The 21,647-nt window shown below is 36.8% G+C and overlaps 1 protein-coding gene across 7 annotated transcripts in view; it reads left to right on the top strand.

Annotated features, from left to right (window-relative positions):
• HDAC9 (histone deacetylase 9) overlaps window positions 1-21,647 on the top strand; it is a 438,875-nt gene that overhangs the window by 240,351 nt on the left and 176,877 nt on the right. For all 7 annotated transcript variants that reach the window (XM_042817004.1, XM_042817002.1, XM_042817000.1 and 4 more), the window contains 5 exons: window positions 3,444-3,575; window positions 6,031-6,146; window positions 11,596-11,718; window positions 13,481-13,691; window positions 14,053-14,270. In XM_042817004.1, the coding sequence (XP_042672938.1) occupies window positions 3,444-3,575; window positions 6,031-6,146; window positions 11,596-11,718; window positions 13,481-13,691; window positions 14,053-14,270 (800 nt within the window). The remainder of the gene's footprint in view (window positions 1-3,443; window positions 3,576-6,030; window positions 6,147-11,595; window positions 11,719-13,480; window positions 13,692-14,052; window positions 14,271-21,647) is intronic.

The raw sequence follows: 21,647 nt of genomic DNA, 5'->3' as shown, positions 1-21,647 counted from the left end.
TTCTTCAGCATTCACAACTAAGGCTATTCAAGCGCCATGCAAATATTCAGGTTACAAATTAACAACAATTGTTTTTAAAAAAATTATTTTTCACTTTGTTCACTTATTTGCATTCCAGAATTTAAAGGATTAGAATCATTTGAAGGTATTCTCATATAAGCTTTGGGCCAGTAAATGCACATTAAGCGTGTATGTGCCTATTTATAATTTTAATCTACTGCTGTATCTTTGAAGCTTAAAATACTTATTTTTGCCTTTTTGACTATCAGAGAAGTGTTGACCATTGTAGGTTTGTTACTATTGCCTTCATATAGGAGTGCACTGAAGAACATAAGATTGCTGTAGCGATCCAGACCTCTTGAAGCCAGCAATAATTGTGCTTCAGCTTCAGTGGAGATGTTGGTGGATGAAAAACTTAACAGGAGCCAGCAGTGTGCAGCTTGGAAAGCAAATGGTATCCTGGGCTCCATCAGAAGACGGGTGGCCAGCAGGGAGAGGGAGGTGATTGTCCCTCTCTACTCTGTCCCCATGAAGCCCCATCTGAGTACTGTGTGCAGGTCTGGGGTCCCCAGTGCAAGAAAGACAGGGAGCTGTTGGAGAAGGAGGAGGGCCACAAAGATCAGAGGGCTGGAGCATCTTCCTAGGAAGACAGGCTGAGAGAGCTGGGCTTGTTCAGTTTGGAAAAGAGAATGCTGTGGGGTGAAGTCATTGCAGCCTTCCAGTACCTAAAGAGAGCCTACAAACAGGAGGGGAGCTGACTCTTTACAAGAGTAGATAATGGCAGGACAATGGGAAATGGTTTTAAGTTGAAGGACTGAAGATTTAGGTTGGATATCAGGGGGAAGTTCTTTACCAAGGCTGCCCAGAGAGGTTGTGGATGCCCCATCCCTGGAGGCGTTCAAGGCCAGGTTGAAGGGGGCCCTGGGCAGCCTGGTCTAGTATTAGATATGGAGGCTGGTGGACCTGCCTGCGGCAGGGGGATTGGAGCTTGATGATCCTTGAGGTCCCTTCCAACCCTGGCCATTCTATGATTTTGTGATAGTGGCATCTACACTACTCAGCCACTGACAGGTATGAAAAAAACACTTTCCAGTTATGCTCTTTGTCCTTCGGAACAGACCTTCTCAAACTGGTTAAATTTATTTAGTGCACTAAAATACAAGTTCTTATTGCCAGCCATCAAGTCCTAGCTAGTACCATCTTAGAGGTCTGTCATGGCAGACATTCAAGAAAGCAGTCATGGAAGCTAACAGTTCTCGAACATTGTTTTTGTCTTTTTTTGGAAGGTTTATTTTATGATTTAGAAGCCAATCTTCCTCATGCTTTTTCACTTTAAAATTGATGGTTTTCACTTAAAAATGATTCTTCATTTTTTGTACAGTGACTTCTCAGCTAGCTCATAAATTCAGACATCGATAACAAATTCTGCTTTGTCTGTTTCTGTGATTGATTCACATGCAGAATTATGATGGGAATGTGGTAAAAAATAGAAAGACAATCACTGTGAGCATGAAACATTGATGCGGAAGTAAATGTTGTGGTAATAAATGTGCAGAGGATTTGTATCATGAGTCTGTTTTGGATATGGAATTATTTTCTGAATTTAAAGAGTATGGAGCAGTATAAATAGAAATGACCATAAGTGCAAACTGAGTCAGCACCTTTTCTTCTGAATTTCCTCATACTTAAATGATCTCTGTGATGACAGTGTGTTGTATAATCTTATCCTATTTCTGTGTTTTCATACAAAGAGGTACCTCAGCAAACAAGTCATCTCTGTCAGTAGAACCATTAGTCAATTATGATAGTAACAGGTAAAACTGAAAATTCTTTTTAATATTTTTTATCATTAAAGATTTCCAGTGTTTTTTAGCTCATATACCTTTAAATGTACTCAAGACATAGGATGCTTAAAGGGGGAGCTTGGCAAAGGTGTCAGAGTGTGATGAAGGGAGAAAGGGTACAGCTGGTCACAGCAGCACTCAGGCAAATGGACAAATGCTGAACTGAATGAAACCTTCATTTATTATTTTTTTTCTGCTAATGCACACTCCTTTGGAGCTTTGTTCAGGTCTGTATGCAGGAGGGAGAATTGATCCCAGTTTCCAGCTTTCTCTGTTTTGAGATATTGCTTAGCCAAGCTTCAGTTCCAGAAGGAGAAATAAAAGCAAATTCTGTTCCACAGTTATCTTTCACTAGCTCTTAGTAGTTTGCTTGATAGAGGGTTTACTTATAAGAACAGATAAATGACTTAATACAGCATCAAGGTAAAATATCACAGAATAAAAAACAAAGTAGAGCTTCATCTCTGACCTTAGCATGAAAAGGTTGTGTCCAAATGGAAAACAAAGGTGGAACTTGCCCAAGGTGCATTAAACATAATCCTAGGTTTTCTGGGAATCAATCTTGCTTCTTCATTTTCAGAGCATGTATTTTTCTGTGTAAACGTTTCTAGGACACTGTAATAAATCTAGTTGTTTGGTGTGTTACTGAAAAAACATTGAAGATCTGGGCCTAAAATTGCTGACCAAGAAATGTTCTGCCAGCAAGTCTTGTCATAAGTTATATTTCTAATAGAAATCAAAAGGCACCAGTGGAGGCTATTTTCTATTTCTGTCATCAGACCGTAATCCAGTTATAAGGTTCCAAGTTCCAAGTTGTATTTCCATCCAAGTGTTCACCTTCAAGGGAGATAAAAATGATGTAGAATGCAAGTTTCATTCATCTATTATTAATACCAATATTAATGGTAATTAACAGGTAACTTTAGATTTGAAATGGGATGAGAAAAAACCATAGTGGTTAGTTCCTTGGGGAGAGAAAGAATTTAACTCAGTGAGTTACAACTAAAATTCATTTCTAACTGTTGCATATTGCTCTAGTGTTGCATATTTTGCTCTAGTAGCTTAGTATCTGCCCCATGAATAAAAGACTATATAAGGAAACAGAAATGTTTAGAGGCAGAGAAAAGAACAAACCAACATTAACTTTATAAACTATATGTTAAATGTATACTTTGCAATTTTTAAAAACTCTATTTCACTTTGATGTTAAGGAAATAGCATAAAAATACTGTTTTCTCCTCTCTGCTGTTTACTGCTAGAGTTAAGACAGGTGGGGAACAGAGTCATCCTCGTCAATACAAGTTCATTTTGAAGTTGTTACTTTGGAAGAGGATTAGAGGAAGGTGAAATGGAGGTGAAGTTGAAAGTAGTAAGAGTATTGGCATTCAAAACTTTTCAGTGCCCATTCTCTCATTCTCAGTCTGTAGTCTACGATGGAGTTGTATGAGGAGAAGCAGAATGAATGGTGACGATGGGCAATAAAATCACTGCTTCTGAGCCCTACTTGGATCAGATGAGGTCCTGTAGGGAATTCCAGTGGTATCTGGGCAAAGCAATAATTTGTCTTAAAAACATTGATTTTGTTCTTTTCATTTCCAGCTTCAGAGCCCAATTTGAAGGTACGCTCAAGGTTAAAACAAAAGGTAACAGAAAGGCGAAGCAGTCCTTTACTGAGGAGGAAGGATGGAAATGTTGTCAGCTCGTTCAAGAAGCGACTCTTTGAGGTGACAGGTAATGGAGAAGGGAGAAATTCTGTCTTCACTGCAACTACTTGCAGACATGAATAAAATGTTTCCTAAGATAGTATACTGGATTTTTTATTTACTATTTCTTTTTCTGCTGCTGAAAAGAAAACAATATTAAAGAAATCATTGTGCATGTGTAAATTGTAATTTCTACCACTCACTAAATAGTTATTGTCCATTTGAAAGCCATTATTTGCAGTCTGTTTCAATGCTTTACAACAGTCAGTAGTAGAACAAATAAATGATAAATTATTGGTGGTATAAGTAATGAAATAAGCAAAGAAAAGTAGGGCTCACTAAGCTGTTCTTTTCAGCAGGAAAAGTTGAAATGTTTTAATAGTAGCATATACTTGACCACAGCTGATAGAATTCTTGGTAATTAAAGGGGAACTGCTAGCATGTAAAAATACAGCATTCTTAGAGATTCTCAAGAGATTAAAGGGAAAAAATGCAAATAAAATTTTGTTTTCAAGTAGTTTTTCTTTCAGTATTATTTATGCCCTTGAACTAAAAAGAGTGAAAGGCTGAATGAATAGTGGATTCTAAGACTTTCTTCCACCTGCTTGTCATTGTAGAGTTGCAATTTATGTTATGTATATTATTTTGTTGAATCACACCACAGCTCCCAAACAGTTTGAAATCCTCTCATTTCATTGCTGAGGAGCAGCATGTTGCCCTGTTCTTTGATCTGAAAGAAAAGAACATTTACAGCATTCAATATTTCTTGCTTTGACTTTACGTTTGTATTGAGTACCTTTGTTGCTTATTTAAGTAATATTACATATGTTTGTACAGTGAATAGTTAAACTGTCATACTTGTCTGAATTTATTTGGAATATCAGAATTATGTCACAACAAGATGGAAGTATAAAACAAATGAGTGAATTCATTCTGGTGTTCCCATCAATGCAATTCTCATGACAACTTTTAACAACTTATTTGGTGTAAAACCGAGACACATATTTGAATGTATCAAAGTAACTAAATAAGGTGATTTGTCTATAAATTCCGTGTCAGATTTTTTTTTTTACAACTGATTTATTATTTCTATTTGCTGAAAGAAAGAAAGCAGGAGAGGAGAGGAGAGGAGAGGAGAGGAGAGGAGAGGAGAGGAGAGGAGAGGAGAGGAGAGGAGAGGAGAGGAGAGGAGAGGATCAATAATTCTGAGCATTACAGATCACCACTTCAGTTATTAATATCTGGTTAATATTCTGCAGCTTTATAACCAAAGCTTCCCTAATCTAACTTTCAGCTGAAGCATTTTTTTTGCCTTTATTTTAAAATCTCTTTTAACTGAAAATGATTACTTACATAAAAGTGCTATTATAGTTATTCAAAAACAGAAGAAAAAAAATTGGTTTTGTAGTGCTCTATGAAAACTAGTGAGAAAATAATGCAGGAATCCTACCTGACCAGCTATTATAGCTGGGCACTGATTCACTTCAATAAATTGAAATCAGCTCTAACAGGAAACAGCAGTACATCCAAAATACTGCCAAGAAATCTCCCCTTACCAATGGTCACAGTGAGGACGTATTTTTGGAAATGAACTGAGAAAGAGAGAAGTAACCATAGTGTATTTACTACCACATTTAGATACTTATTATTTCAACTTCTTGGAGATTTGCATTTGAAATGTATCCCATGAGGCAGTCTTATCTGTGCTAATGCCACACTCTATCATCTTTAACCTCGTTAGTTGTTACCGTGTGCAGAACTTTTGTTTATCTCAGTAAAGAATTATAATAACGCAATACAACAACACACAGCCCTTTCTATTAAACAGAACTAAGGACATTTTAAATCAATGTAACATACAGACTTTAAAATGCTGTTTTAAGGGGTTTGTATACTGCCAATATTCTTTTATATCTGCACTAAAGATACAGTGAAAATGGCGTATATTCTGTCATGTCATGGTACTTGCATGTGTAAAGCTTTGACTGCCACGGGCATGTCCAGCACTATTTCTGTAGTCAAAGAATGGCAGTAGGCCTCATGAATTGATGACACATTATTGTGACCTTTGTAAGCCTTCTATCTCTGTCAGTTTGATCTTTTACAGAGGCAGGATTCTATACAATTATAAAGAAAAGACTATCTTTTCTTTTTACTTTTTACAAATCATATCTCTACCTAATACTAATTATCGTACCATTTTTGTAAAAGTAATTAATTTAAATCACTCCTTGTGAAGCAGAGAGATCAGAAGGGAAAAGACCAAGAATATATTACATTAGCACTGTAAAAGGAAAAACAAAAGAAACTGAGAGTGAAATAGAAATCTGCAGTGTAAGTAAATAGCTCATTCATAACCGGTAGATACTTTTCAACAGCCAAGAATCCCACCCTGTGCCATACAGTATATACAATTAATTGAAGTTCTATGTTGTCCTTCTGGTGCAAACCATGAATTCATGTATGCTTCTTCTATTTTTTAGAATCCTCAGTCAGTAGCAGCTCCCCTGGATCAGGTCCCAGTTCCCCAAGCAATGGTCCAACCAGCAGTATAACAGAAAGTGAAACCTCGGTTTTGCCATCTAGCATTCAAGCTGAGGTAAGACTCTTTCTTTTCCTTGAGTAGATAGTTGCTCAGACTTCTAGACTGGAAAGATTTGAAACTTCACTTTGCATATACCTACAAGCAGAATTATTACAGCAGTTATAATTATTGGGGTTATCAGGACACCGCATGCTGACAGCAGAGTATGTTATGAATGAGATGCACATTCTACAAAAGAGGCCAGCATATAAAGAGATTCTGGTTACAAAAGCAGCAGTGGCACTGCCACAGCCGTTGGAGGAAGCTGTGGAAGAAAATTGAAAGCATCTATGTTGAAGGACATTTGAAAATAAACTGGAGAGGAAGGACACAGAGAACTAATGAGACAAAAAAAAGTTAACATGGAATGAACAGTCACTGTGATGTCACAGTGTCACTACAGCCCTCTTACCAGATGATACAGAAAAGCAAAGCTTTACCTATATTTCAGGATCTCAGATTGCTGTGGGTGGGTGGAAATAGGGATCTGGCTTACCTTTCAGGATAATTTGAAGAAGTGCACAATGCTGAACACTAATGAAGAATTTCTGCAAGCAAAACAGCGACTTCATCATCAGTGACTAACATGTAGGAAATGAGGCATTCCCAGGTTCAGATGCTGTCAGAGTGCATTTATTTGAGTAGAGTGTCAGAGTTAGGTGACTAAGTCCTTTTTCACATCTGCCTTCTATTTCAGTGCACCTCAGTTTCCTTATCTGTGTAGTGCTTACCAATATAACCAATGTGTGAGGAGCTTTTGATTCTTGTATTGTGAAGCTAAATTGTACATGAAAGGAATCTTAATTACTCATTATTCTGTTTCATTCAAACGTGCCTATAATGACAGGAACGCAGATGGTAAATCAGTTTTGATAAACTTCATTTACCACAGATATCATACATAAATCATGCTTTTCATGGTAATTTTGTAAAGGTACAAAAAATCAATGCAACTGAACAGATTGAAATTCAGAAATATTCTGTATCCAGTGCCTATATCTATAGCAATTTTTACTTTTGTAGCAAAATGTTCTAATTGTTTGTTTATACTGTTTATGTTAGAAAAAAAAAATTGCATAAGAAAACGTGATTTAACAGAGTTTTAGCTAAGGGAGCTATTTCTTTAGGTCAGTGGCAGGACATTCACCTCAAAAAAACCTGGAATGGGCAGTTCAACCTCCAGCAGTGACTTTTCCCCATAATGAATTAATTGTGTGTGTGAACTATGATCCAGAGGGCAGGTGGGTGACCTCTGCACACTGATTAGTAGCCTCTCTCTGGCCCGTAACCAAAAAGAAAAAAAAAAATTGCATTGATGGCTAACATGTGGTCTTGCCTCATAGCTCCTCTGTATGTGATTGCAAAAAAAAATTTAAATGATGCAGAGCAAGATCCATCATTTGGATTAGATTCAGTTGTATTAAATGATACATTTTTAGGAAATTTGTCATATATCGCTGTTAATGCTGTATTAAACAGGAAGTCATATTCAGTTGGATTTTGTCTTGACTTGAGGATACTACAAAATTCAAAGGGAATACTGATTCAGTGTTTGTTATGGTGCATATTTTAGTTTCTGGCCATTTGCCCACAGCATTGAACCAACATCAGAAAAGCATTCAGTCCAGTCAGACTGGCATTCTGTCTGGGGATATTTGGAAAGACTATACCAAACTTTAGTTTCTGTTAATAGAACGTATCAGTCACAATTGCTATGCCAGATATCCACTGTTTTAATTCCGTACAATTAAAAATTTTCAAATGAGACTAAAAAGTTCCCTTTAAATTTAATTTCTGTATGCTGGAGTCAGTCACTTAGCTTGCTGGGTGTGGGCTAAGATGCTGAAACTACTGACTTCCATTTCTGGGTACAGTCAGAGATTTCATTACCTCTCTGGTTACTTGACTGTTAATACTGTGGTCCTGTGGGCTCAAAATTTTTCCATAAATCTCAACTTCAGTGCATTTTGATTTCAGTGGGATTTTCTTTGGTAGTTTAACAGCAACCAAATTGCTACATATCTCTTTGCTAGTTTAGCACTAGCTGCCAACTCTCAAAGGCTATGTATCTAATCAATTTTTCATCAGATACACAAAGTACTGAAGTTTCTAATAACAGGCTATGCGTTCCAAAATCACCCAAACTATCACTTGTTTTGCTGTAATCCTGAATGACTCACGTTGCTGTTGTTTCATAATAATCGGTCTGACATTTGCAGTAAGTGTTGTACTCGTATCTGAGTGGGTGGATAGCTGTGGTTTTCGTGGCAGCAAATAAAACTTTTTGCTGAGGAAAACCAGGTTGCTATGACGAAGCCATTTACCAGTAAAGCATGAGTCAATACCATAAATGATTACACTCCAGCACATAGACAAAATCAGAGCATTATCGGTAATGAAACAAATTTTTGAAGTAGTTTTGCCATACCCATTTGAATAATTAGACTTCTATGTGGTTTACCCTCTGGAGTACAGTCTGTTGGGCAGACATTTATATATTTTTGAATGTACAAAGGTGCACTGCATTTGATGCACTTAGGCGGATAATATTTTGCTATCACAGTTCCCCTAATGGTACTTTCAGTAACATTTGTTAAAACATTGGTTTCATTATGTGAAACTTAAAAGTTAAACTCAAGATCTTAATTGCACCTTATAAATAAAGTTGTTTTTTGTATTAGGCCCAGGTTTCTCCAGCAGCATCAAGGTTCACCGCAGTAGCTGTTTGACTCTTGTGGTGTGTCGTATGCTTTCAAGTCACCTGCTGTGCTTGTGCTAAATCTTACTTGCATGAGAGGTGCAGGCAGGACTGATCCCTGCACAGCATGTCTCTTGAGTTCAGAGAGACAATTTGCCATAGTCACGTGAACTAATTCATTTTAAGAATGCACAACCTGGTCAAAAGCCAATGAAGGTAATGGGGAGTTTCTACTTGATTTCATTTTATTTCTCTTTCATTTGCTATTTGGAGAGCAAAATTGCCTAGAATATCACCTTACACACGAGACGTAAATGACATGTATGGCAGATATACACATATTTGAGCTTATAAATAAGGCTGAGACTGAGTTTTTACATGGTTTTAAAATAAAAGAGAGAAGAGTTAGTCTAGATGTTAGGAAGAATTTCTTTAATCAGAAGGGGGTAAAGCACTGACACAGGCTACCCAAAGAAGTTGTCGGTGTCCCCTCCCTGGAGGCACTCAAGGCTAGATTTGATGTGGCCCTGGGCAGACTGATCTTATGAGTGGCAACTCTACTCCTAGCAGAAGATTGGAACTGGAAGATCTTCAAGGCCCATCCAACCCAAGCCATTCTATGATTATATCTCAACAAGTTGCAAGTATTTAAAGCCAAACCATTTCCTCTTCCCCTTCTAATGTATAAATGGGCATATAAAGTAGGTGTTCCCACTTCTCAGCAGGCCCTGGCAACAAAATAGAGCACGATAACTAAATGTAGGTGATAACTTATTAACTAATCCTGGTGATAACTATTCGCTGTTACATTTAGTTATCGTACTTCTATTTCAAGAAAGAGCGTAACTGTGTTGGAAGGCTATTTTAGGCACATCAGGAAACAGAATCCATAGATTCAGTGAGTAAGTATACGGAGGAGCAATAAAGTAGTTGCTCTTTGGCATAATTTAGATTTCAATCCAACCCATTAAGGACCACAACTTATCGGTTGTGCTGCCTCCTTTAACAGTCATGCGTGATCTTATTGTGGGAATACATTTTGCTGTTATAAACCCTGTCATGGTTACATTTGTTACTTCAAATCATAAGGAAGTAATAGCGACATTCTGAAAACCAAAAAGGAAATGCATTTTTGCAATGGCTCTGCATAAATACTGCAGTGGATGAATAGAAATTTGACATTAGAGTTGCTACAGCATCCATTTGCAGTCAAATCTTCATAGTCTTCCTCAGTTCTATCTCCATTGTCTTGATTTATTTGGCTTTAATCAGAGTCAAAGGTGGATCTTATCAAGGCAAGACACTGTTAGCTAAGAATTAATGTAACATACAAGTGAAACTTCTTTATTTCGTATGCTATCTGTTGACATTCCCTAGGTACCAAAAGAAAATTATAGAGATAGACTTTTCTGTTTTTGTCTCAGTGATAGGTCATATCTCCAAACAAACTGTATGAGGAAGGTTATGTTTTGCAATAACATCCTGTGTTTTTGTGCTTAACCACTTTTCATTGATGGTCTGTAGTTGCATTGTATTAGCACAAAGTATTTTACAGAGTTAATTGATATTCCAGGTTTGTCCAGGGGAAAATCTACAGCTCCCCACAACATGCTTGACAAGTTATTATATTTACTTTAGTCAAAGCCCGAGTGTGCAGTATCCCTCTTGGAGGTGGTCTATTATTGGAGTCCCATATGCTTTTTGTTTGGGAAGAAAGCAGTCACTGTGTCATACTGTTACACGGGGTATTCTTTTTCAAGGATGTTGTTCCCTTGGGGACCATATCATGCCAGAGTTCCTAAGTCTAATAAGACCTTTGTAGGTCTCATTGTGTTAAAGTTCTGGGAGGGAAGCAAGAGTTAAAGAGAAAACGTAAGTCAAGCAACTATCCTAGACCACATGTTGAAAAACATGACTGTTAAAGCAGAAACACAAGGGCATTGAAAATATTCCTATTGCAGTAATGTAACTTTTTATATTTCTTCCCAATGAATCTAAAATGGAAAGATGGAGGGTGATCTTTGGAGTATGCCTGATTTTACTTGACATTAGCTATATCAGCAATTCCATGTCCCTTGAAATTATATCACGAGGATTTGAAACAAGTGTTAAATTTACAGGAATTACGAAAGTTGTGAGGGGGTATTCCACCATCAGAGAATGATGGGATTCCATTCTTTGTGTTCACGCAGAGATAGACAAGGTATATTTTCTTAAGGGCTAATGTGCCTTTCTTTCTACCCCTAATTCCCATGTCAATGGAAATTAATAATGTGCTTGAAATGTCTTCTTTCACAATATGGGTAAATAATGCATAGTCCAGGTAGGAGCCATTTTTCGTATTTTACATCAGCAATGTTATTAGCTGTGGTAGAGGTCTAATACATCTGTATTCATGACACTTTTGATTTGTCTAGATGTAATCCATAATTCATTGGCTAAAATCCCAATGATCTTTTAAGTAGTAAAAGTGCAGTTGCTGAGAGAAGAGATGAACTAGGAATCCTCAAGCATTTGGATTTGAGTAGAAATTTGACTTATTAGCCAATGCATTAGCTTAGGTGCATTTCAGATGTTTTCTTAAGAAAGAAAATATCAATACTTTCTTTACAAGGACAGTACCTATTATCTTCAATCTCCTTGTGATGCAAGTCTATCCACAGCACATAACTGGCTTTAAATATAGCAGCATAATAGGCATGAAGTTGCCAAGATTAAAAAAGAGCTTGGAGGTTATATGTATATTGTTTTTCCTCTTTATTTCAGCATCTGGTTTCACAGCAACGCCTTTTGATACAGGATGAATCAGTGAACTTGTTGAGTCTGTACACATCCCCTTCTTTGCCCAACATTACCTTGGGACTTCCAGCTGTACAATCTCAAATCAGCGTAAGTGATCAATCTTAAGCCTTTCTACTTTTTCTCCTACCTTTATTTTGCTCCTACTTTTTTTCCCCCCCTACTTTTTCTTCCTACTTTTTCTCTGAGAAAACCTGCTTTCTGCCTTTTCTCCTTTTTGGAGCACAAGCAAACCAGAGTAGGTGCCAGACCTTTCTTTGCACTGGGCAGTATCTAAAATTTTAGAGGAACAACTTGAAAGCAATTCTTATTCTTAATCTGAAATAAGAGCTGATGTGAAGTTTAGCTAAGTATGGGCCATATGTATTGCAGTTTTATCTGTAAGAATGATAACAAACTTCAGATATGATAAAAAGTTCTTGAAGGAGACCATTGAGCATAAAAGTTCAAATTGTATAATCCCTCCTACCTGGTAAAGCATAGCACCTGTAACATTCTATAATGAGATGCCAGTGGAAATCTAAGCTGGGCTGAAGCATAGCAGAGGAAGAATCCAGCATTCCTGCAGCTAAGTTTGTTTTTCTTTGGGGGGCTTAATCATATAAATCAAATTTGTAAATACGTAAGCAACATTTAATGACTAGTTACATTCATATATCCTTTGTTCAATCTGCAGCAATCAAGTCTATTTAGAGCTAAGTGTTAAATTAGGGTGTGAAATGTATGAGAAAAGAGATAAAAAGTATTGAAGTCATGTTGATGGATGTTGAAGGATCGTTAGATTAGCCAAATTTACAGTAATCTAGAAGTAAAAAAAAAAAAAAAAAAGTACTGAGGCTCAGTAAAAGAACTTTTAATTTTTATCCTGGTCAAAACTTAGCCTCCTTGATTTCCTGCAAAAATCATCATCATAATATGTTATTTCTATACACCACTGCATATATTTTGAAGAAATTTTAGTAATTCATATTCTACAGAAAATGAATTGGTAACTTCTATAAAAATTCTAGATTTCCAGTGTGTAAAAAAAATATGTATCTAAACAGTCTACTATGGTTTGTAATAAGTACTGCACAATTCTAGTGCTTAATGTAGTTTCAGGTTAAAGTTTCTTGCCATTTAATGGCTTTTTTTAGTACCCTTAACCAATAGCAATTTGCTGCAGTGCAGCATTTAAAATCAGACATAGAACTTTGAAAGGAAAATTCTGTAGGCTTTAAATCATTTCTCTAGAAGTCTTTCATGGGATACTTATAAGCAAATTATTGCTTTTAAGGGATGGAAAAATTGAATTGATCATGAAAAGTAGTAGTTACTTTTCCAGATCATGTTGTCAAAAATTTCATAGCTATTTCACAAACAATAAAGTAAAATAAAATCTAACTTCAAAGTAATTTTAGAACATTAAAAAAGGAAATGAAAATATATTTAATTTTCTCACTCAAGTGATGTGAGCTTTTTGATATAGTCAGCTGGCCCCAAATATTACTTTTGGCACTTGAAAAAACAAAAGGGTTGATTTATGCAAATATTGTCTTTTTCTCTTAGCAGAAGAAGTAGTTGCAAACTGGATGTAAAGTTTACTTTGGTGTTTATTCTTCAGGGAAAGGTGATGGCAGAGTATAAAATAAGCATAAAGTAAGCCCCCAAAAGTTAGTTGCTTAGTTTCTTAGCTGCTCTTTCTTGCAGTGCTTGTTCCTCCTCCCTTTTCATCTCACATTCAAAGTGCAAGAGAAAGATTTTAACTTTTTCTTCTGTATTCAGAAAGTATATATAAGACCATCTAATCAAGTGGAGATAACAGTGGCCAAGACAGTGAAAAGCAGTTACCAGTGTCATTGTGTCTTGACAGGCTTCATCATCATTCAAAGAAAAGCAGAAGGGAGAGACCCAGACACTCAGACCAGGAGTGGCCTTGGCTGGACAGTATGGGGGGAATATTCCCCCATCTTCAACTCATCCTCATGTTGCTTTGGAGGGAAAACCAAACAGCAGCCACCAGGCTCTCTTGCAACATCTGTTACTGAAAGAACAGATGAGACAACAGAAACTTCTTGTAACTGGTAATGATCAAAGTTTCAACACAATAATCATTTTAGATGTTTTTAATGACATTTCTATTCTAGATGTTATAAAAAGAGGAAGGGTGGGGGAAAAGAAAGGATAGCATGTTTGTTTTCCCACTTCAGTGATTCTGCTCCATTAGCCTCAAAGGATTCTGTGATTACAGTAAAGAGAAAATGATTACTTCATCACATTCTTTTGCAGCTGCTGAACTTCCTAGCATGGCTAGGCGTATAGTATACTTCCCTCTGCATCAGCATTGATGCAAAGTTCTGCAGCATACACCCCTCTTCTTACTCTTCTATTAGAACTAGTAGTTTATTTTTCTTCACACTGGAGTGAAATGTCATGGTTTTGCAGGAGCGGTTCCTCTTCATCCCCAGTCTCCTTTGGCAGCAAAAGAAAGAGTCTCACCTGGCATAAGAGCTGCCCACAAACTGCCTCGCCACAGGCCTCTGAATCGAACCCAGTCAGCTCCTCTTCCTCAGAGCACTTTGGCGCAGCTGGTCATCCAACAGCAACATCAACAGTTTTTGGAGAAGCAGAAACAGTACCAGCAACAGATCCACATGAATAAGGTGAGGTCCCAAAGAAAGTAATTTTTAATGAATATACATGTTGAAAAGTAATAGTGAAGTGTAGATGCTGGGGTCATGTGGTAGATGAGAATAAACAAGCTCTTGCATGAGTACCTTGCTTATGCATACTGTGTACACATGTGCATAGGTCTTCAATTTTCATTTTTCTGAAATGTGGTACAAGATTTGTTTATGCTTGCTAGCGTCAATAAAAATACAATTCAGTGAAATAGGGATCAAAGAATCTTTTAGGTTTAGACTGCAAATGCTTTCCTGCTGACTGTCGAATGATGTCTTACAGATACTGTATTTCTGCTATCCAACTTTTTTTTTTTAATTTGCCATTTCCACTTTCAGAGATCATTCAATTCAGCTGCTGAATCGTAGTTTAGGTTTACTCACAATGGAATTTTGTGTGGAGTAAATACATGATTCATTTGAAGTAAATCAAGTGATCAAATTTATCTTGTTTTTATTAAAAATGTATTGATCATCTGAAGAAATTTTAACCAGCTTTTATCAAATCAACTTCCTGTAAATTTAGCAGTAATGCAGAAGCTTGTTATCTATATCGCAATATAAAAATACCAGTGATAGAGAAAGAGAAGGATTTGCTATGGCTCATATCAGATACAGAGTTGAACTATGCCTGTTTCCCTGTAGAGTAACACATTTTTCTGAGTGAAAGAAAGAAAAAAATGACCAGCCACCATTAAACAAAGTACAGCAGTATCTAGATAGGCTTCTCTGGGGCAAATGTTTCTACAGCAGATGTGATACCATTCCCCGCTCTAAAATGAAGATATGCAAGTAATTAAATACTTTTATCTGAAAAACCTTTTTCTTCTCTTACTACATAATCTCCCCAAAAATGTTTCCTCAAGCTTCTTGACTAAATCAGTGTTGTAGTAATCATAAATCTTTACTTTTCTTGTTTTTCTTGAGAGTTATTTAGAAAATATACAAAAGAACTAATTGCAAAGGAGAAAAGATGAAAAGCAGGACATTCAATCTTTGTACCTATGAGAAAGTAAGAAAAAAAATCAATCCACCTTACTGGGTGAACTTCCCAGGGGGTACTGATTCTTTGGAATCTACTAAGAATTCCCAACAAAATTAGAAACAAACCTAGAGTTTAAGTACATAGTTTGTACAGTGGTTTGGTTATTAAATCTTGCCTTAATTAGGAAAAATGAAGACCAGAAAACTTCAAAGTTCAATGCTGATCCTTGCATGTTAACCCCTCTCAGCTTGGGTGTTTTGATTACTCAACTAGGACTCCAGTTGGCTTTTCTTTGAGTATGCATTCCATATGTTTAATCAAGATGGCATATGTATATCTTGTAGCCTCAGGTTTTGAAAATATTTCACCTGCCCTCAGTTGTCTGAAAAGGATTTTTACCAGTGAAGTACTGAGTCTTTGTGCTGTTTGTGGGTATTCACTGCAATCTAGTCAGTTACTGGTTGTGCATTCTTCACAAAGCAAAGAACACAGTGACATGTTTTTGTCAGGTCATATGCTTACTGATGTACTTTCTACCATAGCATTTGGGGGTACATGCTGTGGCATCTAGATATATTTGTCTTGAAAGTGAAAATTAAACTTGAGTCATGTATATATATTAGTCACATATGACTAGAACTGCATTCATTGCACCTCACTAGATTTAGGCTGGAAAAGAACTAAAAAAGAGTTCAATTGGCATGAGATAATGCTGCTTTAATAACTCTTTTTTTCCCCGTGTTAAACTGCAGTGAAAATAAATGTTGAGAACAAAACACACTAGAAATATGCTTCCATTCTCATGTGGTTATTTGCAGTAAAGAGACAATACGATTCCTTCCCTTAAAGCCTAGTAAACCTAATTTTTATTGTCTACACTGTAGACTATATACTTATGTAGATACTAGAAATTTATCCCAGGGCCTTTCACTGCCTTGAAATATCACAGCATACTTCCTTCTTCCAGCTAGCTCAATTTTCTCTATCTCTACTCCCAGAGAAGATAGCTTTCATCAGGACCACAGTCTCTCATCAGAGCAGCAGACACCTGAGGAGGAGTAGGATCATGCTGCACCTACAGAAGCAGTGAATTATGTGAGGATGTGGGTAGTTTATCAGACTTTTTATGGTCTGCAGTAACAAGGTTCTTCTACTATACTGTTCCCTGATCCAATCTGCTGTGTAGTCCTAAAATTGACCGTGCTCCAATCACACGTCTGTTCTCTGCAAGAATACAGAAAGCCAAGTGCTTTCTTACTTACCTAAAATAAATGTGATTTTCTAAAAACTGGCATTTAAGGTAGTAGAGAAGTGGTGAGAAATGATCAAATCAGGAAGTGGCTATTAAGTACTGAATTTAAAATTATATTCTTTAAGTCTTTAAATTAAAGGTTTAGATTGAGCACCTGTGCTTGCATAATGTTTTTGAACTCCTGCAGCAGGATAGACTGTACTTTGTTCATTGTTGAACCTTGCCTTTATTTGCAGTTGGTGTTATTTATTCATTACCCAACCTAACACATTTCTAGAGCTCTTAAAATCAAACCTGAACTCTGCAAAGCAGAGTTCTCTGATTGTTAGAATGAGATATTCTAGGCCATGTAGCAAAGCAACTCAACATCTCATTTCTTATAACAAGTTTGAGCATGTATTGAGTGAATACATATATTTATTTTCCACTTCTCTATCCCTCACTATTCTGTACATAGGCCCTACATTGAAAACTCATAGAGGTATAATTCCCTGCTTACAGTCTTGAAAAAATATTTTGTTTAATGAGGAGTACTCAGACATTTTTTAAAATGTTTGATTAGAAATACAAGGACCATTTTTAGCTGACAAGACTATGAAATGCAAGTTGATCAAGAGCTTAGAACAAGTTAAGACATTCTATTCATTTTCTATTTCTTTTTCCTTTTCTCCTTGTGTTTAGGACTTCGAATGCTTAAGGAGTTAATATATATTTAATCTGAATCTGTTATTTAAGTTATTTCTCTGAGCTGAGATGATGTGGCATGTGTCAGCAATCCTTGAAAAATGGATTTGGTCCATTAGGTAACAACAAAAAGAGGACAAGTGCAACAGTCTCTCCCCACCCTATCGATCTTCTATTTATCTTTTATGTATCAGTGATTTCTTTCATACAAGCTCATATACTTCAACTGCAAGTCAGTGCTGCTATAAGGGTATAACAGGCAAAATCTAACACAGGTCAGGGGTAAAGGATCCCCCTGGATCATTTCCATTCTGAATAGAAACAAATCATTGCCAAGAGGTGTGCCTCTGTCCTTAATAACAAAGAGAAGATCCCCTATGGATTATTTCTGTTCAGCTGTCAGATGCCAGGCTTTTGATGTTGGAAATGGGATACCTGCAGGATCTAGTATGCTGACCTCCTAAAAACATGTTGCATAAGTTGACATCATGTCCAAAAGTAGGTAGAAACTTGCATCCCAGCTTTCTGGGGGAAAAAAAAATGAAAATGAATGTGCAGTAACCTGAACTCTGCTTGTCTCGGGAGAGCTTGACTTTGCCATTGTCAGCTTTAATATGCTTCTATCCAACTTGCAGCTTATTTCCTTGTAAGGCCCTTTGATCACCATTATAGAACTTCATTCTGCTCAGTAAAGGGAGACCAAAGACTGAAACCTCTAGCTAAAATTATTGCAATCAGGTACCAAAAGACTGCTGCTACGATAAAAATCCTGAAATCTTGATTCCATTTGTGTATCTCTTTATCTAAAAAGTTTTTGTGCTTCCACTTGCTGGAAAAAAGAAAAAAAATGTGATTTTGAGGTAATGAATGTAAGTGCAAAGTCCACAGGTGAACTCTGAGTTTAAGAAAATCTCAGAAGTTGTAATGTGAGGAGCACGTAAACAGAACCCTCAGACTTCAAATGCTGCTTTTTTTGTGTGGTTTCTTTTCTTTTTTGTTCTCTATTAGTGATGAATAAAATCATTCCTCTGCTGAACCTAAACTTGCACCATCTTCATTGGGACCAAGATTTCATTTGGTCAGTATGGGAACCCTACAAATGTTCTTAAAATAATGTGTTTTTGTGCCATTTGCAGTGTGCGTTAAAGTACAGAAACAGTATTGACAACATTAAATATTAAATGAGAAGTGCCTTAACATTCCAGGCTGTTAGTCAACTTAAAGATCTTTCACCGGGCAAGACTGCGAGGTAAAAATTATATGACAAAAAATGTATAGGAGTGAATGTTCATTAGTGCTACAGATTATCAAAATTGACCAGTGTGTATTAATATAAAAATGAAAAATAATGTGGGTTATTTCCATTGATTAACTGTTGCAAAATAGTAGGAAGATTATTTGTTAGGAATATTGAAAAGAGCAGTTAACCAAAGGTTCATCATTCACTCTTCTGATATTTAATGAAATAAGAAAGACTGTTTTGATCAAGTTCAACTTAAGTAAATGAACCTAGTTTCATTAATCATACTGTAATTGAGGTCTGGCTTTCCAGCTTACCTCTTTGACTTCCATCCTCAGAAGATGAGAGCAGAAACACATCGCTTCTTTTAAGTATTACTTATAGTAGGGGATTTTATGGACAAGGCTACAGCAGTGATTAAACATGTTTGTAACTGAAAACTGCTCAGAGCATTTTGTCCTTTAATAAGAACTAATGTTTAAGCCATAATGTAGAATAAAGATCTTGAAAGCTAAATGCATCCCTTAGAAGTGTACTACATGAGTAATGAGAAAACAGTAAGCAGTTTCCAAGTTATTTCAGCACAGCTAACAACTTACATAGCTGGTCAGGGTAACCTGAGAGCCGTGGCACAGAAAGAGAAAAAATGTTTCCATAAGCATGCAAATGAGTTCCTAGAAACAACAGCCATGTGTTTCGGAAAGGATCAGTTAATTAAGGAAAGAAATGTATGTGGTGGCTGCAGCAGGATTTTGTGCTTTGTCTCTTTGTAAGCACATTTTATTTTAAATCAATTTTACAAGAGCTTGTTATTACAAAAGAGACACAATGACAGTGGCTGCAACTGGAGGCCCTATAAAGTGGTCTGTTTCAGGGTCCAGATTATTTGTGCTTCATCATCCATTTTCCTGTACAGCCAAGCAGGTTTGATTGTTTTTGGACTTTGTGTTTGTCCGACTCTTGCAGTTATACAATGGAGTTGATGTGTGTAAATGCTTCATCTCCTGCTGCCACTATTTACTTTGGCTCATGCCAATCCTTACAGTTTAATTTCCTGAAAATAAAAGGGAAAAAAATATAGGTTACATTAGCATGTAAGCCTTTTTTTTTAAGTAACTTTAGTTGGAATAGCAATAGCTGGAATGTATATTGGTTTAAGAAGACCAGTCTGTACAACTAATTTATTCATGAAGTAAACCACTCCTTTGTTATTATTTTTAAATGTAGCTTTACTAAAAATCAGATTAAGCAATCACATTCTCAAAATGATAAATGTGCATTAAAAACACGAGAAATTCCTTCACTGTATCTGCAGATAAATTCAGAAAAAACAGTGGTAAGTGGAGATTTAAAGTGAAAGATTTAAATGTTAAGTGTAAGCAGAAGTATCCAGCTGCATTGTGAAAGGACTTGGGCAGTGCTTCATTCAGGGCTTTTTTTTCTGCTGTGTAATCCAGCTTTAGATAAAGAAGATAAGATAGAAATATTGACTGTAATCTGCTATCTTTGTGTGTCTCCAGATATGCAATTTTCTGCAGTAGGGCCAGGAGATAAAAGTATAAAAAAAAAGATGCTGCTGTCTTAGGAGAATTGAACAGCGTCCATTACTAATGTAATTACTGGAATAAAACAGGGCAAGCTGCCTTTAAGAACCACACTAACAAGTACCAAGGTGTGGTGGTGTTATGGAGATACAGTGATATGGGCTTGCTGTAGCTTAGCAGACTGAGCAACAGGAGTGCTTTTTCAGGTTTTCAGGTTTTCATTGTTGTTATGCTCTGCCCTATGAGAGGACAACTCTAGTGCCTCCTAGCCCCTTGCCTGAGGCTTGCTTTCATTCTCATTTCCACCATTAAGTCACAATATAAAGGATACCCTTCATAAGATTTTGCATGAAAGCTGGTAGTATTTATGCACTTTGTAAAATCTCTTGTGAAAATAAACACTTTAATCTCATAGAATTTTAGAAGATTTAATGTGTTTAGCTCTTCCTGTCATCAGTCTGGAGCAAATCTCCTACTGATTTCCATGGTGAGGGAGTAGACCCCAAAACAGGCACACTGCAAGCTGAAATGCATGCAAAAACCACGCTGGTCTCACAGCCCCTTAACATATGCTTGTATCTCCCCACTGATTTCACTCAAGAGGAATTTAAAGCATTCTATGTATAGATTATATACTGTAGGACATCACATGTTGCATCAGAAAGCTCAGTGGTACTGAAGTTCTGTGCATATAGCAGCAAGAAGAAGAAAGCATCTGACATTAAAGTGAAAAAGCATAAAAGGGCAGCAGCAATGAGTTAAATATGTGTCTTTTCTGTGGACCTGCACTCCTTTTCTAGAATAGTGCACCTGATGTCAAGTACCTGGCACATGGAATGTTTTACAAATGGATCAGCATTAGTGACTCTTGTGGCTGTATATGATTATCTGTCACACAGATGTTTTAGTTGTATTTGATCGCTGGCCAGGCAGCCAGGCTTTCCTTCTTCTTCATGCCAGAGGAGTGGAGAGGGATCACCCACAGATGTTACAGAATAGTGTACCTGGTCTGAATACATGTAGCTCACTTCAGAGCCTTCCTGGTCAGTATCATCCCCCAAGAAACAACTGAGTCTGATCTGAGAAATTTTCCAGATTCTCCTTATTAAAAGGAGATGCTCTGCACTGGTTGCAGTATTGAAGTTTCCTCAGCTTAGAGCATACCACCTGCAGAATGAGGGATGCATATGTTGTGATTCTGCAGTGTCCACAGCAATTAAAAGGAATTTTTACTTAATTCTTTTTAGTAAGTCATTTTGTTCCCATTACCCCTAAAAAAAAATCCATACGCAAAATCTTCAGTAAGAAAGCATAAACTAGGTTTGATTGCAGCACCCAGGCATCTGGTACCTCAGCAAAGCTTTACAATGGTTAATGGTGTAAAACCAGCATTTTCTGAGTAATTGTACTATATCATTACTGCTGAGACAAAAGAACTTGTACCATGCATGACAAGGGCTGCAGTCTTTCAATCAGGGCCAAACATCCTTGCAGTCTCTGCGCCAGGGAGCAGTGACTGCTCCTCTGTGTCTATTGGGGCCTGCATACAGTAATTAGTGGATAAGCTTGTAGGAACTTTCCCTGATTTACTTATAGCAAAATATTAACCAGATTACTAATTCACTTATTTCTTAGAGCTCCTTTATCGTTTTGG

This window comes from Centrocercus urophasianus, unplaced genomic scaffold (assembly GCF_019232065.1).
Source record: "Centrocercus urophasianus isolate 14NV4802_14NV808 unplaced genomic scaffold, USGS_Curo_1.0 seq_16, whole genome shotgun sequence".
In the NCBI taxonomy this organism is placed as follows: Eukaryota; Metazoa; Chordata; class Aves; order Galliformes; family Phasianidae; genus Centrocercus; species Centrocercus urophasianus.
This window is presented reverse-complemented; position numbering and strand designations above follow the sequence as displayed.